Source organism: Myiozetetes cayanensis, unplaced genomic scaffold (genome assembly GCF_022539395.1).
Source record: "Myiozetetes cayanensis isolate MyiCay16 unplaced genomic scaffold, myiCay2020 scf1, whole genome shotgun sequence".
Classification (NCBI taxonomy): Eukaryota; Metazoa; Chordata; class Aves; order Passeriformes; family Tyrannidae; genus Myiozetetes; species Myiozetetes cayanensis.
In genome coordinates this window covers 130,531,959-130,548,504 of record NW_026086604.1, presented here as the reverse complement: position 1 = coordinate 130,548,504, position 16,546 = coordinate 130,531,959, and the positions used below count along the sequence as shown (strand labels likewise).

Genomic DNA, 16,546 nt, shown 5'->3' with positions numbered 1-16,546 from the left:
TCCCCCCCTTCCTTCTTCCCCCAGCTTTATATGGTGAACGTGACCCCGTGTGTTGTGGAATATCTCTTGCATCAGTTGGGGTCAACTGTCCCAACTTTGTCTCCTCTCAACAACTTGTGCACCCCCAGCGCACTTGCTGGTGGGGTGGGTGAGGAACAGAAAAGGCCTTGGCTCTGTGCACACACTGCCTAGCAAAACCAAAAACATCTCTATTATCAAACTGTTTTCACTGCAAACCACAACCCCATACCAGCCACTATAAAGAAAATTACCCCGACCAAAACCCACAAAGTGCGTCTTTGAAAAGCACATTATGTCAATAAGGGAAGTTAAATTTGAGCTGTGTTTATTTTGGGTAGGTTTTTAATTTAGTTTAATCGGGATTACTCATAAATTATCTATCAATTACTATGTGATATTTAGCAAGATCCTCTCAGCCATGTAGTCTATTTAGCTTCACAGTGAATGCCAGTGTCTTAATTGTAGGATACTTTGTCAACATTTAATCAGTGGTACTTACTAATGTGGCATTGATGTGTTGGTAGCTGTCCCAGTGCTATCAATCATGTGTGAGCAGCAAAGGCTGCTGTGACACCATTGCTCTCTGTCACATTATCAAGCCCTTGGGTTTTCTGGTTAGGGATAATGCTCACTCTGCTCTAAACGGGCACTCTATCTCCCCAGTTCAAGCCAATTTTTATCATTGTCTACTTGAATACACATCCTTGCAGCCTTCCAAGCCTTAATCCCATAACTGCAGATTAAAGGTTGCTAGTTTCTGAAGGCAAAACTGATTACTCCTTCACTGCTCCAAAGGCCTGCTCTTCCTGGTGTTACTACCCTGAAAAGTCACAAAAACCAAATGTTAATGACTGCAGTGAGATCTAATAGAAAATTCAGTATGTTGAGACAAAATAAAGATCTTCCTTTTTTTATTTCTAGTAGCTAGATGCATTGTTTAACGTGCTGCAGAGTAAAAGCCTGTATCACCATTTTTTTTGTCTCGTTTCCTTACAGTCTTTATGGCAGACACATGCAGGCAAATCCTGAACCTCCAAAGAAGAACAATGACAAGTCAAAGAAGATCAGCCGTAAGCCTCTGGCAGCCAAGAACAAATAAGTGCCTGTCTTCTGCCTCTGTTTTTATATCTTTTATGTTGTTTTTGCATGTGCTTATAATATTCCCTTGCATCTCCTGTTACTTATAAGAAAGCAGAGACTAGAATTAAATGCAATTTACTATGTATACGGCTTTAGAAGGTACTGCTAGAGGGGTACAAATTTACATATTCTCCTAATTATGGTCACATTTATGTAGCCATTTAGTACATCACTGTCAAACATATTTTAGCTTTTCTATTTATATGTATATTAATGTGCTCTCTTTACATGTCACATGCTGTTAATATCGGAGTTTGCACCTATATTATATGATATTAAATTTCATATGATATTCCAATTGATTTTAATAAATTTTTTAATTTGTATTGTTGTTTTGTTTTTTCAGTAGGACTTCTGAAATAGAAAATTCCTTGAGGAGCATAATGTGTCCAGTTTCCTGTAAGGTGTTGATTTCTTCTGTAGGAATGTGGTAGCATTTTATCTGATACAAGTTAGTAAAAAGGCAAAGCATTCTGTTTTGATTTTTTTTCATGTTGCTGTGTCCTGCTCTTTTTGCCTTGAAGGTTATTTTGAAATCAAAGAGTAGGGAAGGGGAGACAGGAAAGAAAAAAAAACTGTCTCTGTAAAGGGCTGCCAATTGCCAGCCTCAGTTTAGGGAAGAGAACTTTGTCATTGAAGAAACTGGTAATTGTGCCAATTTTTTAAGTGTTTTTTTTTCTTTAGGCAGAAAACCCAAATAATGTGTTTAATCTCTGCTGAAAGTGCTTGTATTGAAGAGTTATTCCAAATGGCTTTTGAAAATGCCACAGGTTCTATATTTATCTATACAAAGCTGGCACTGCAACCAAGCTCAGAAGCTGCAAATTGTTCAACAGCTCGAATAGCTTCAGGTCTTACCAGTGGGGAAGGAAAACGTAAAATCTACAGACAGTGATTTCCAAACAATTTTAGTCTGAGGAGAACAAAAGCTAACGAGGGAACTCAAGGAGCAAGAACAGATATTCATACCTATATCGCTCGTGTCAGGATGTTCCTGCCCTTGATTTCCAGTTCCATGAATTTCATACCCGAGCAACCCGTTGAGAGTCGGCTGCTATCCGGACAGCAAGCTGGGAAGCATGCCCAGACTGCCGAGACAGGCCTGTGGTGTTCAGTGGGAGAAGAAAAGGTTTTAAATATCTCATGCTAGAAGTGATACCTTCTGCAAAAGCCATTTTGTGTCTGAAGATTCTGTTATCAGCACCATGCTCTCCAGCGCATTTAGGATTACCCCAGCATTTAAGTAACATGGTTGCCTTAGTCTAGGGATAAATGTATTGACATATATTTTGCAACAGATTTTTTGAATTGGCAAGCGGGGCTAGGAAGTTGGCATCAAGTTTTAGACACATTTTAAGTGGTCTTCAGTACTTCAGAAGAATGAGGCAGTCTTGTAGGCAGATGGAGAACAGTAAAAATGGTAGACTGTCAAGAACAGTCAATTCTATCTGTTGCAAGCTCTGCAGAGGATTTTCCAGACCTCTTAAGTGATTTGTCTAGGGAACAGGTCCAACTGAAACAGGCCCATGAAGGTGGTAGGTTGGTTGCACACTAAGAATTCACAGCAAGAACTGGCCCCCATCTGGAATGCTCACAATTAAATGTGGTGTAGGCATTAACACGCGAGGGGAACTAATGACAATAATAATCGTGCTACAAGAAGTCCTGAAGAAATGTCAGTGAAATGTCAGTAGATCCCCAAACTACTATTACAGATTTTTTTTGAAATAAAGGAAATAGCAAGGGCACATCTATGAGGATGGGGTAAAGAGGCTCTAGACCCTTCTCTGGCACTGTACGCTACCCCAGCCCTCCCTTGAGGGTGGCACTGTCCTCAGGGTGGAGCCACTGCTCTCCTGACAGATGCTGCAGCCATGGCTAGACAGCTTTTTTAAGGCTTGAGGACATTTTATGTACACTCACTTCCAGCTGAACTGGGTTTACCGCTCTTCTGGAATCTCCCTGGGTGTGCCCAGATGTGGTTTTCTGTGAGCAGGGCAGCATTATGGCTTTCCTTTGACTGAAACAGAAATCCAGCCAGAGCTAAAGACCCAGATGGTACCTGAGACTGCATTGGTCACTTGCTGTGTCCTGGGGTTTGGAAAAAAAAGAAGTTGCAACAGGGCTACAAGGGTTTCAAAACATGGAGTAGAGTCTCTAATGTAAAATTAAAAGCTTTTGGGGAAGGCCTGATGATGTTATTGGTGGGAAGCTACAGCACTGCTTTAAAATAAACTTATGATTTTCAAGCATTAGTCAGACTTCCATTAACTGCAGTTGCAAATTTTGGAAGTGTTAAAAGACTCATGCAGTCTCTCCTCTGCAGGGTTTCGAAGTATTGATTGGAGCATTCCTGGGTGTTCATAGCAAAAAAATCCACCCAACCTTCCCACTTCTTCCCTCATGAAGGAGGAGGAAACACGGTTTTGACAAGCAAAAGCAGGAATGAAGGGTCTGGGGAAGAGTAAGTGAAAGGCATAAAGATGTGAAGGATAAAAGAAATCCTAAAGGGAGAAGTATTATACTGAAGATGGTGGCAGATGGGGGAAAAAAAGAAGTTTCTTGAAAAGAAAGATGAAAAAATAAGATAATGTTCTGAGAAGACGATGAAAAACTGAAATGCATAAAGCTTTACAAACAGAAAACAAAATGGGTAAGGAGTAGCTCTTCAGAGGCTCAGGACAGAATAAAAGACAAGGGAAAGAAAAGCAAACTTTCTGGGATGTAACATGCTAAGGTTTTAGAGTTTTTAAAATGGTACCAGCTTCTTAGAGCAAACTACACAACAGTTTTAATGTGAGTGTGATGGTTTTATGTATCAGTTCTCTAAAGTCATTGCTTTTTTAATATTTAAAAACGGTATTTTATTTTACTGGGTCACAATTATTTTACCACTGAACTTCAAGGAAAGGAGCTGCTGTTTTCTGCCATGGTGAACCAGTTAATGAGTATTGCAGCTCATGATGGTCCCTCTGATGGTCCCCACAGTCACTTCTCCAGAGGATCCATCAAAGTGAGGTCCCTTCCAGTGAGCCCTTGGGTGCTACCCCTAGGTGAGCATTTGTGTTGTGCCAGTGAGAGCACCAAGCTCTGGAAAGGCAGCTCTTTGCTCTGCTGGTCAGTATTGTTTCACTGGCCTGGTTGGCAATGAGATCCCTGATCTCAGGGTGCCTTGAAAAGAACATTTTTGGCATCCATTCTTTCATTGTCACTTGTTTAGTTGCCTCTTTGGGCCACCCTCTCATACAGCCAACAGCTTACCACTTCGAGGGGAGAAAATTATTCCTGTGAAGAAGATACTTGTTTTTTATAACTTTCCAGTACGTGGGAGCTCTTTGAAAACAATTATGCTGGTAATTCTCGGTTTTGATTTTGCATATGGTGAACTGGAAGGAATATGGCTTTTTTTTTTTTTTGCATACAATGCACTCTGACAGAGGAAACTTTTTAAAATTACCATAAGATGGATAGGATGTGCCTGTGCAAAGATTGGCCTGGGAAATTAATGCTCCTTGCTAAGATAGGCAAAATGGATCCAGAAAACCTGCATGTGCAGGCACCATCCACATTTTTCTTGTACTTACAGTGTCTGTTAACCCTTTATTGCCTCCTGGAGTCCTGATGGACAAGTAACAGTTAAAAACAAACAAACAAACAAATCTCAGCTCTGGGAGCATGGACGCTGCTGTTACTCTCTTTCCTATGTAAAAAATATGTGAGGAACAGCACTGTAATTCTAAAGTTTTACCTTTCTATGATTGTTAGTCTGGGAATATGTTTCTGATGGAGTCACTGGTATTCAAGCATCTTTATTTTGGTTTTAGTCAGGTCTTTCCTGTTAAGGAAATGACACTCTAGCATCTGTTCATCAATTAGCTTCCAGCCTTACAGCTGGCAAATCACACCAGCAGCATAGGCATTTCTCCTGAAATGGCAGCTTGTTTGGAGCTACGATCTGAGCCAGCATGGCCCTTGCCTCTCCTCCCTCCAGCACTGTCTGTGCTCCCCATTCTCCTGTTCTGCCAAGGCCCTCTGCTCCCAGGGAGCTGAGTGAGGTCAGGAGGCACTTCCAGTCCCGGCAGCACTTCAGTGTTCCACACTGGCTCATGGCTTGGTGCTGGTAAGAAAGCTGGGAGGGCAAGTCTGTGCTGTCCCCACGCTTGCTGAGCAGCAGGAGCTCCAGAGACGGGTAATATTTCCAGTTTGGAGCGGGTGGTAACTGTTAATATCCTCATGACAACCAGGAGGAGTGAGATTGTCATCGGTTATATTAGTTGTTAATTTTGTAAATATTAACAATTTCTAGGATTATGGCACAGGATGTGAGCTGTCAACTTGCTTTATTTTCCTCCTACTCCTTCTTGTAATGACACATCTTTTATACTCCCAGATTCGTGCCATGTATTTGTTACTTTGTACTGATACCAGGGCTGGCAGATGTTCTGGGATGAAACCACGATAACTTTCCAAAAGTTAGATTTTCTTCCCATCTTGGGTACTTTGTTTCCCCTGATCTAAGGAGAAGTAATTTGCCTGTAAAGAGCAGTGATTTATAAATCTCTGTGGTTGGTTTACATCCAACGCTGCTGCCAAAGCCGCTGCCATTGGCACAGCTGAGCTCCTGCTTCCCCTTCCAGTTCACCTGAGTGCCTCAGGCAGGCACCGCCACTCCGGTCCCCCCCTGGAGCAGTGGCTGAGTTACAGCTCACCAGGAACGGTATCCTATTGTGAGAAAGCCCTTAAAACTGACATTTTTATCTTATATCTCAAGAGCAAAATTTTGATGGTATTTTTAGATCACGAAGCACGGTAATTGTGTGAATGGCAGTCGCGGGAGTCACTCCTGCAGCTTGGTGGACATGTTTGGAGGCAGCTTTTGGGACATTGTGAGGTCAGGGGGGAAGCACTGGGGCAAGTGGCTGTGCCAGGGCACTCACTCCTCACCTCAGCTCCCTTGCTACTGGCGAGAGCTTCTGTGCCCACTCTGCCCTGCTCCTGTGCCCCCAGCAGCCCTGAATGTACAGCCAGTGCTCAGCCAAGCAGGGGTGAGCTCCAGGCTGAGTGTAGCTTCACAATTTTCCTGACATCCCAGTTATTCAGGATGATGTTTCAAATGGCCTGGTGCCAGGGCAGCCACCAGCACAGGGATGAGTGGGGAGCATGGCTGTGGCTAACTGGGTGCCAACAGTGGGACAAGCTGCTACTTCCAGCCTGGAGTGATTAGTGCTTGTGGATGGCACTGGACTAAATACCCCCATGTTTCAGTAATCCTTTAAATGAGGTTCCTTCTGCCAGGGTGGGTGTCCTGCAGGCCCCCAGGGAAAGTCTTACCCTCTGCCCGAGGCTGGGCAATGCTGTGCTCCTCGTGGTATTGCTAATCTTTGCTTTGCTAGTGTGGAAATTGCAGTCTGGTAGCAGTGGATTTCCCAGTGACACAGAACTATTACCAGGCAGAGCCTGAGGAGCAGGACACCTCCTGCCCTGGCCATTGCTCTTGCCATCCTCGCCTGAAATTCCACACGCATGGGAGCCACACTGAGCTCGGTCAGCAGTGCTTCCCAGGACCAAAGTGCTATGGAAAAAGTCAGTCCTAGGAACTACCTGTGGGGCTCAGCATGGCAGTGCCCCGACAAGGAGCAGCCAGAGGGGAGTAGAGCCAAAGGGCTGGTCTGGGGCTCAACCCTGCAACCCAGAGAACCAGTGGAGAAAGGGCAATGCTGTAAATAAAGGCTGTGGTTTGTGCTGGGTCATGGGTGGCTCAGGTTTTCAGTGGGAGAATAGATTTTAGCTTAGTACTGGACTATATTTTCCCTCCAGCTGAGTGGTTTAGGATGTAACATCACAGCAGTAACACAGAGAACTGGTGATCTTGTCAACTGCCCCCTAAGAGGGGTAGGGTTTAGAGACCCTACTGTTGGTAGCCTCGTTCGAGCATCCTCAGCCGCTTCTTATTTGCTCTTATCTCAATCCAGATATTTTATTTTAGGGAGCTACTCAAACACACCTGGCATATGTGAGTTCACAAGATCACACAGAAATGAGCATCTGTGTTTGGAGCAGAAGGGAGCACTGATTTAGAGGAATGCGGTGCATGGGTACTTACTGGGATATGATTTTAGCAGTTACCATCCAGACCGTACAAAGTGACTTTCCTGTCTTCATTTCTGGTCAACATAAGCTCCTCAAAAGATTTCTGCTCTGCCAGTTGATATCCAGAGATGCATTAAACACCTCGTAGATCAGAAATTCAATACTAATCCATTCTGAGGGCAAACATAAAAATCAAAGCTTTGATTTCAATCCCTGTACTTTGCCGATACCATGTGGGCTTGGAGTCCAGCTGTCAGCAGCTCTGCCCGTGCAGCCAGGGAGGATGCCTGGCAGCACCTCGGGATGCACTTTCCGCCTGTGCCAGCAGTGGGGGCAAGAATACAGCTGGAGAGGCAAGGGAGGGAGCACCAGAACAGATCCAAAATTAAGGCCTGAAATCCTTTTCATTCCCTGTGTTGCTGGTACAAAAACATGCCGAGACAGTTCACAGTGAACACAACTGTCACCCCCAGGCTTGGCAGGGTGTCCCCAGGGAGGTTGCTGGTATTTCCTTTCCCCTCACTTTGCTTTTACATCAACTCCGCCAATTAAGAAACCAAATAATTCAGAGGCAGCCATGTGGCATCAAATGCTGTAGCAAGGGATAAAAATAACCCCAAAGCCTTGGGAAAAATTGCTCCGAGGGCTGCGCACCAAGCCAAGCCCCACTGCGGTGTGTGTGAAGAGGATCACAGCCCTGGCTTGCCCCATTTGGGGGCAGCCCAAAGATCCCCAACAGCTGACCTGACTGTCCCCACCACGGCTGGATTTCAGGGAGCAGGAAAACCCGTGAGGGCAGGCTCTGGCAGTGTTGCTCTTCTGCACCTCTTCATGGGAGAGCCCCCAGACACCCATGGAGCCAGGAGTGCCAAAGCAGAGCAGGGAGGTTCACAGGGCCCCCAAACACTCAGGGCTCTGAACTAGGGGCCTCGAGCCAGCTTCTCCATCCCCAAGGCAAGCATTGACCTAGAAGTGGGTTCATGAGCTGGGCCTGGGTTTTGGACCTGTGGCTGATGGCTTTGCAAACAGGGAAACATGGAATAAAACTTAAAAAACTTTTTTTTTCTTTTTTCAGAAAGAAAACAGAAACAACCAGGAAATAAATATTGAAAAATAATCTCTTCAAAATCCTTGAAATGAAAAAAAAACATTGGGTTTGGGAGAAAAATGGCATTTCTTTGGAATAAATAAGGAACCGGGGAAGGCCAGGCCACCTGACATAGCTCCATAGCTAGACCCACACTGCTGCCAGGTATAGGCAGTAATGAAAAAAATAAAATAGTGCATCCAGTTCTGCATAGAAGTTTTCTGTTCTTGTAAACCAAATGAAATTAATCATTACATTTATCTACAGGGTGTTCTATAAAATCAATAAGTTCTAGCACTGCATAGCAATCAAAATATGACAAGGCACTTAAACTTTGCCAACTCAATCCAATTAATTATAACTTTGTTAGAAAACAGTCATTTTTATAGAGTCAGTTGACTCTTCAAGGACTATAATACAAGCTTGATATAAGCTCATTGATTTTTTCTTTATGATTTCCAGTTGAAAGCAAACAGAGATCACTCGCTTTATAAAACTGTGAAAATATGTGTGTATTTAACATACCAGTATTATTTATAAGCAGCAGCTAATATTTAAGTGCCTCTTGTACGCCTTGATAAAAGTGGTTCATGATTCAGCCCTCTCAGATGTTCAGAGGATGTTCTTCTACATTATTGCTGTCGTCATTTGTCTTTCCCCTCTGACGCGCAGTTTTTTGTGCAGGAAAACTCTGTAGATGGGGCTTGTCAGAAAAGAGGAGGGCAGCCTGAATACCTATGAGATGTCACTGGAAACTGAGCACCTCCGGGCATCCCAGACTGGCTCTACCATCTTTTTATACAGCAGCCTAGGAGCTTACAAAGCAGAAGTGAGACCAAGGGATCCTGAGGAAAACAACAGTGGAGGAGTAGGGTGTTAGACACTGCAGGTGTTCGGGGTTGGAGGAAGAGAAAAGCTTAGTCGGTGGTAAGGAATTTTCAGGGTGACAAGTAGAGGGAAGAAGGTGTGGTTTGAGGTAGGGGTTGGAGGGAGGAGGAGGACCCTGATATTCACTGGATGCTCATAAAGCTCACAAACCCTCTGGAAAATGAAAAGACAAATACTGCAAAACATACACTAGGCATACACCAGCTCCTCTCCAAAGAGGAGCCACACGCTGCTGGTTGCTGCCGTGAACGTGTGGGTTTGAGAGGGATGTTCCCGTGCCACCTTGCCCCTCAGCCACCCCCTGCATCAAGCCATCCCAAACAGACACACCTGAGCCTGAGCCTGAGCCTGAGCCTGAGCCTGAGCCAAGCCTTGGTGCTTCAACAGCGCAAATCAGAGCTGAAAACCGTAAGTCACAGGTAAAGTGCCCCCATAAATGGCACCAGTAAGAACTCATGCTCAGTCCCAGTGGCAGGAGGATTGCACATCCTGCACACAGGCCTGGGGAGCTGGTCAGGCTCAGCTCCCTACCAGGGTTTACAGGAGGTTTAATTCAGTCCCCAGGAGCATCCAGGCACAAAGAGGCAGACAACAATGCCTGGATCTAAAGGGATTTCGTACTTCTTGAGCTGATGTTCATGAGGTTAACGTGAGGCCACCCAGTCTGAGCAGTGGTTTTGCTGGCAGGGGGCAGTGTCTCCTGCCTTCAGTACATGCATGAAAGAAATCAGTTTAACCAGCAGGAAGGCGCTGCTCTTAGGTCCTCAGGACCGGCAAGCGGGTCTCCCCAGTGAGTCAAGCTGTTGGCTCTGTGCTTGGCTGTGACTTCAACTTCCCTTGTGCTTGTCTCCCTTGACCCCATGTGGCTAAAAAGCCATTTCTGAGGCACACTCTCAGAGGAGAGAGTGGCCAGGTCTGGTGGCAGCATGGAGTGGGCTGCATTCATTTGTGTATGCTGCAGAACAAACCTGGCCCAACAAGGCAGCTTCCTCCTGTCATCTATCCCTGCACTAACCTCAGAAAACAAACTCCAGCATTTGAGTTTAGATAAGCAAATCTAACACCAGATCTATCAGCAGGAGCAAGAACACTGAGATAAATCGTACCAGTGCCATGTGTTTCTTAGGAATGGTCCTGACCATGTGGACAGCCACATTTGAAAGTGAAAAAAATCCCCTAATAATGGCAAACACTTGGATTTTGCTGGTTTACTGTCATTAATAAGAGGCTTTTGATAAATGTCTGGGTCTGTGAGGGAGGGATAAGCCATGCTGCTTCTGTCCCATCAATGCCCAGTTCTTCCAAAAGCTAAAGGAGAGTGTCCAGGGAATGAGGATCTGGGGTTTCAAAGAAAAAGATGAAAAATGAAGAGAAGACTGAGTTTTATTTCCTTTCCAAAGTATGACTCTTGTTTTCAGTCATAATGCATCAGATACAGATGAAAACTGAAAATAAAGTTGTGCTTCCAGAATAGTTATTTGCAGCTCCATGGTGCACTACTCCTACTTTCTTGCCTTGCAAGGTAATGCAAGCACAAGGATGTCACTGGCACATGCTGGAGGTTGCCACTGATCACCAGCAGACAAGGAAGGGATGAGGCACTCTGACATCAGGCACAGGGCCATGTCTGCAAGCAGATAATCCTCTGCCATGGTGAGAGAGCTGCAAAGGCTGGACACCAGCCAGGGCCGCTGCCATCTCCAGGGCACAGTCACCTGGGCTGGACTCAGTGGGCAGAAGGACTTGGTGGCAGGAGCCACTTTGGTGTATTGCATTTTATGAAAGTCTTCACACCACTGTGAGCTTGAGTCTTCAGGGAGGCAAGTTGTAACAATCACAGAACAAAGCTGGTCTCAGACTTTAACTGCTTCTTTCCCCCTTCCCACCGATTCTGGATGCTGGAAGAGGTGTAACAGGGTGAATGCTTGAATGAGTCTCAAGCCAGTTTTTTGACGGTCTTGAAATCAGCCAGGTTAATGGGAGTTCCTCAAACCAACAACAGGGGAGGGGAGGAAAAAGCTGCGACAAAGGAGGTGATTATCAGATGGCACCGGAACAGCTCAGCCCAAGCCAGGGAGCTGCTCCAGAGCCGGTCCCTTCTCACAAACACAGAGGCTTTCTTGGGCTGAACGATTCACCCCACCAGGATTAAGTGCGAGCAACATAATGGAGGCTTCGGTGCCACCTGCCGCTCTCCTGGGGCTGAGGGGCAGCAGCTGCTTCCCTACCCTCGACTGGGCCCCTGGTGTGGGACAACCCTGTGCGAGGCCAGACCTGTAATTAGGCTGAGGGCAAACGAAGGAGAGGCTGGATACAGTGGGTGATAGCAGTGAGAGAATATCCCCACCTGTGCAAAGCCTGTCCAGTGGCCCAGCTAAGTCCTGCTCCAAAAACCGTAGTCCTGAGGACAGCAGCAGTGAGCTGGGGGACAGCGGCACGTGGGAAGCACTGCCCAGCTGTGGGCTGGCCGGGCTGTGGTGTGTCCCCACAGAGGGAGGCTGCCCCTGCAACCACAGCAGCGAGAAATCCCTTACAAGAGTGAGTGACAGTAATTGGGAGTAATTGCAGCAATGCAGACATGGAGATGGCTTTTAGTAATTCACCACTTCCTATAATATAATATGAATAATCTCCCTCTGAAGTGATGGTTATGACTGCAGCCTCATAATTTTTTTTTTTTGCATTTTGCCTTAAACTGGTTGTAAACTGAGATAATCAGGTCCTGTGGGATTATTAAAAAGATAGCACATCTATTACACATCTCAGATCAGCCGTTTTCCTCCCCTGTCTTTACTTAATGTCATTTTCCTTTTATACACCCTATAAAAGAAGAAAATTAATGTCCTTTGTCACTCAGACCTCTTTGCCTGGTTACAGGTGCCTTGGCAGGCATTTCCCACCAGGAAGGAAAATAAAATTTGGCCCAAATTCTGAAACACTTTCACAGAGATCACAACTCCTATCTCTAAGGTCTTGCAGTTTCCTTCGTTTGCTGGAACTTGATGCGACACTACAAGAGACAGAGGGAGGCATCAGTAACCTGTGCAGGAGCTCAGGGTTACCTGGAATTTAGGGTGAAGAGTGACTGGTGGCTCCATGCAAGACTGTTGTCCAGATATGAGCCTTCAGGACTATTTTCGGTGCAAAACTGCTGATGAAGCCCAAAGTACATTTGCTCTGCCTCATGCCTTATCTTCTTTTGTCTAACAGGACTTCCTATCTTCCTCCTTCTCATCTCACAAATTCTCTGGTGGCTGTTCCAGGAGGATGGAAGCTATGTTTGTAACCTGTAACACCAATGATCAAAAAATTCTAGTATGGTTGAGTAGGAAATGTTCATGTTGTGTTTGGCACAAGCCTCATGCAGTCAATATTTTCCATTTCAGCAGAGCCAGCCAGCAGAGGAGGCTCAGCTGCCTTCAAGGCTGAACTCACCACATTGCTGAGGCCTGAAGGGGTGGCTGGTATTCACCCTGGCTTGGGAGTCAGGTGCTACTACCCAAAAAAATTGGGTGTTGTAAACCCAGGGCAAAGGCTCAAGGTTCTCAAGGGTGTGGGTGAAGGTGGATGCAACTGATGGAAGTCAAAAGATGTTATGAAGAGAAATAAAGTTTCAGGGCCAGGACGGGGAGTGGGTGCCCTGCGCAGGCTGTACCAGCAGTGCCCTGCCTGCCCCTGCCTCTGCAAGGGCTGGGGGCTCCTCAAAATGAAAACTTATCCATACACAGGGTCTATGGCAAAAAAAGAAGTATTGCCACATTTCTGAAAGCCAGGCCTCTCGCATGGGTGTCTGGAAAGGGCTAATGGCACAACAGTGGGAATCCTCTGCCTTTATTTCACAGAGCATGTCTCTCGTGATGCCAAAACCCTGGTGGAGTTCTTGTGAACTTTCTCCTGGACAAAGTATACTAAACTGCTTCTGAGTGATACAAAATGCTTTAATCTGAAATTTGGTGTCTGGTATGTATCCTGTATTCTTCTTTCTATCAGTCACAATTCCCCTTTCAGGCAGCCTGGGAAGTGATTTCCCCTTCTGAGCATGCAGAAGGGCCTTAGAAAATGGGATTAAGTTGTAAGCAAACTTGGATGTGACCAGCCACTGCATTTCTGGCGTTACCATTGGGGTGCACACAGTAAACCAGGTGAGCTGTGGTGGGTGGATGCAGTTCAGAAAGAATGTGAATAATTCTGCAGAGCAGAGATCAGCACCTAAACCAAGGAACAGAGGTCAGAGCAGCACAATTAGAACATTTGAGACAAGGAAGGTTTAGATCTGGATTTTTTTAATTCTCTCTGGCCTTTCTAAAGAATTTTTGGGGAAAATAGACAAACACATTATTCATTATTATGTACAGCATATGGAGAATCTTTGTTCTCTCATGCTTGTTGGGCATTAGAATGCCAGTACTGAAGTCCAGAAGAAATTCCTAATAACATTTTTATACTGGTAGTGAGCAGGTTTTCCTCCTGCAGCCAAGCCCTATCAGTGATCAGAGAGCCTTCTTTCAGGCAGGTCTTGGTGACTCTTCTTCCCCCTCTTCTCCTTTGGAGCTGGCCACAAGACTTGGATGACTGTGAATCTTTGAATGGGAACCAGCACAGAGCAGTGCTCTGCCTCGGGATCTCTCCTCCTAAACAGAGTCTACATCCATCCTGAGCTTTCAGAGAAAATCCTCCCCTCTGTAGATCCAGAAACTTGTCTCTAAACAGAAATCTAGGCATCATCTCTAGAAACAATCTAGCCTATTCATGTAATGGATTAAAAAAGGAATTTTCTGTCTAGCATGCTCAAATAACTTTGTATCTGTCATGCTGGAAATAGCTCCCAGATAGCAACGCTCACTCATCATGCAGACTCCTTCTATACCAGTATATAATCCTTGTAATTATCCACTGCAGGATGACTTGCCTGCCATGACACAAACCTGTTCAACTGAACCACTATGGATGTCATAACGCTTTCTTGGGCACTCTTCAGAAATCCCACCAGTGCCTAGCTGGATTTCTGTATTTATAGGACCTATGAGCACAGGCTGGTGGGTCTGATCGAACCTTGCCAAAGCTAGGGGCTTAGGCACCCCTAATCAGTCCTAAAATACAGGTTTTACAGTTGTCTTACTCCCTGCATGGTTTTGGCATCCTGACAGTAGTTCAAATAAAGTTGCTAATTTCTGGAACAAAATGACAAAGACTTTTTCACAAGCAAGCTACCAAAAACAACTTCTTTGATTACTAAGTAAGGCAAGAACTGAATCAGCTCCATTTCCTTGCAGCATTTTTGATATTCTGTTGGTGTCTCTAAGATTTCTCATCTCGTGACACACTGAGACATTCATCTTCAGTTACAGTCAAAACCCACAGGTTTGCAGAAAAGTCAAAAATTTGTCCTCATCTGCTGCCTGTGATGCAGTCAAATGTTTCAACCCAGCAGCTCCAAAATATCTCATCTCTTTTGCAGTGTTCAGTGTTTGCTCAAGTATGTCCACTTCTCCCCAGTTCTTTGCTCTTCTCACGGTGTTTCTCAGCCAATGGCTGTGTTTGAAGAGGGCTTCACTGAGCACTTGCAGTGTTACAAACATCAGCAGCCTTCAAGGTGCTCTGTGAAGAGGCTGTTAAACAACAGTGCAGCTGTAGGAAAAAAGTGGGAGCAAAAGTAACATCAGCATGGCAAGCCAATCTGGTACTCCTCACAGAAACACATCAACAAAAACACATCAGGAGGGCTGATGAAATATCAGGTCAAACGTAGAGCTACAAGATAGTGCCAGTGGGGGAAACACAGAGACAAATACATTGTTCAGAGGGAAAAAAAAAAAAAGAAAAAAAATATGCATTGTAATTCTGTGCAAAATTCTGAAGTGGAATATACCTTCTAGCTGTTGATTGTTTTTCCCAAGCTGCTGAACAGAATAATTCTTATGGAAAAACACAGCAAAGATGTGAAGAAAAACATATTAGGAAATCAGAATACATTTGTCAATCTAAATCACTGAGCTTTAAAAAATTACTGGATAGAAATGGCATCAGTAGTATTATCCACACACACATGCTCAAGGACCAGATCCTTGGGGTGCCAGGGAAAGGCATGAGAAGGTAGGGAGGCATTTCAGGCTATGGTGACTCTTGCTTCTGGTGCCAGTCCTGCTCTGAGTGCCACAGCACAGACCTGCCAGCCAGCAGCTACCTCCTCCCTGGAGGAGCAGAGCATCCCTCTGGCCCTGCTGAGCTCCTGTCGATGTGCTTCAGTTCTGGCTTGGGAAGGAAAATGCCAAACCATGGCCCACTTGAGAGAGCAGGCCCCTTTACAGGGAAGAGTTTGCTCACTTCTGTAATCCTTGTCACTGAAGAACACCTGAATTAGAGGGATTTTTTTCAGTCTATCTACCCTAGGACTTTCAACAATCAGCAGTTAGTGTATCCAAATCACGTTCCCGAACCAACCAACATTTAGCTCAGGTGCCCTTTTGAGACATTAGTTGCATGCAGACACATTTATGTTTCTATATTTATGCATTTCTATCACACACTCAGAGCTTCCCAGGCTGCTCTTATGTGGTACAGATCCTGTCTGTTTGCCTGAGCTTGGCCCTGGCAGGAAGAAGAAAATCAGCCTCGTTCAGTTGCAGTCACACAGTGCTTTTGGGGAGACAAAATTGCAGTTCCAGTGAGCTTCCTTAATCTAACAGAAACAAATACCGCTCCTAGACATTGTCCTCTTGCCTACCTGACTCTGACAGGTTTGTGACTGTATCCCAGGCTGACTCTGATCTGGACTGACAGGCACACTTTTTAGCTGTAAAAGAGAATACATTTCATTCATATAAAAAATGTATAGCACCTGAGTAGGACGTGCATTGTGTATTCCTGTGAACTGGAAAGAAATGCAGGCATTGTTGGCTCCAAAATCTCCCGGGTAATTAAACGTTATTCCAGAGCTGTTTGAACAACAGATGCCCTGAATTAACTACATCAATTAGAAACCAATTTTGTGTCACTGGCCTGCACACTGCCAGTTCTGTGTTTTGGTTTATCTGCAGTTGGGCAGAAGACTAAACCAGTTTAGGTAGGCAGTGAGATGGCCAGTGTAAACAGGGTGCTGGTGCTGTCTGACACTACATCCAGCACCATTGCTGGAGGAGTTTGCTTTGATATGAGGATTTCTTTCCAAGTCAAGCATCCCTAAATCCTGACCAGAGGTTGGGGTAAGAAGCAGTAATGCACTGCATGTTTTACCAGCTACAGTGTACTTCAGCTCAGCTCGAGCATGCTCTTCCCATTATCCCTTTTCATGTAGCAAAGGGACAGTTCATACAGTCCTAC

At 45.1% G+C, this 16,546-nt stretch overlaps 1 protein-coding gene across 2 annotated transcripts in view; it reads left to right on the top strand.

The window, feature by feature from the left end:
• The window catches only part of RSU1 (Ras suppressor protein 1), a 104,490-nt gene extending 103,003 nt beyond the window's left edge, over positions 1-1,487 (top strand). For both annotated transcript variants that reach the window (XM_050324798.1, XM_050324807.1), the window contains exon 9: positions 1,018-1,487. In XM_050324798.1, the coding sequence (XP_050180755.1) occupies positions 1,018-1,120 (103 nt within the window). In that variant the 3' untranslated portion in view covers positions 1,121-1,487. The remainder of the gene's footprint in view (positions 1-1,017) is intronic.
• Positions 1,488-16,546: the final 15,059 nt, after the last annotated feature.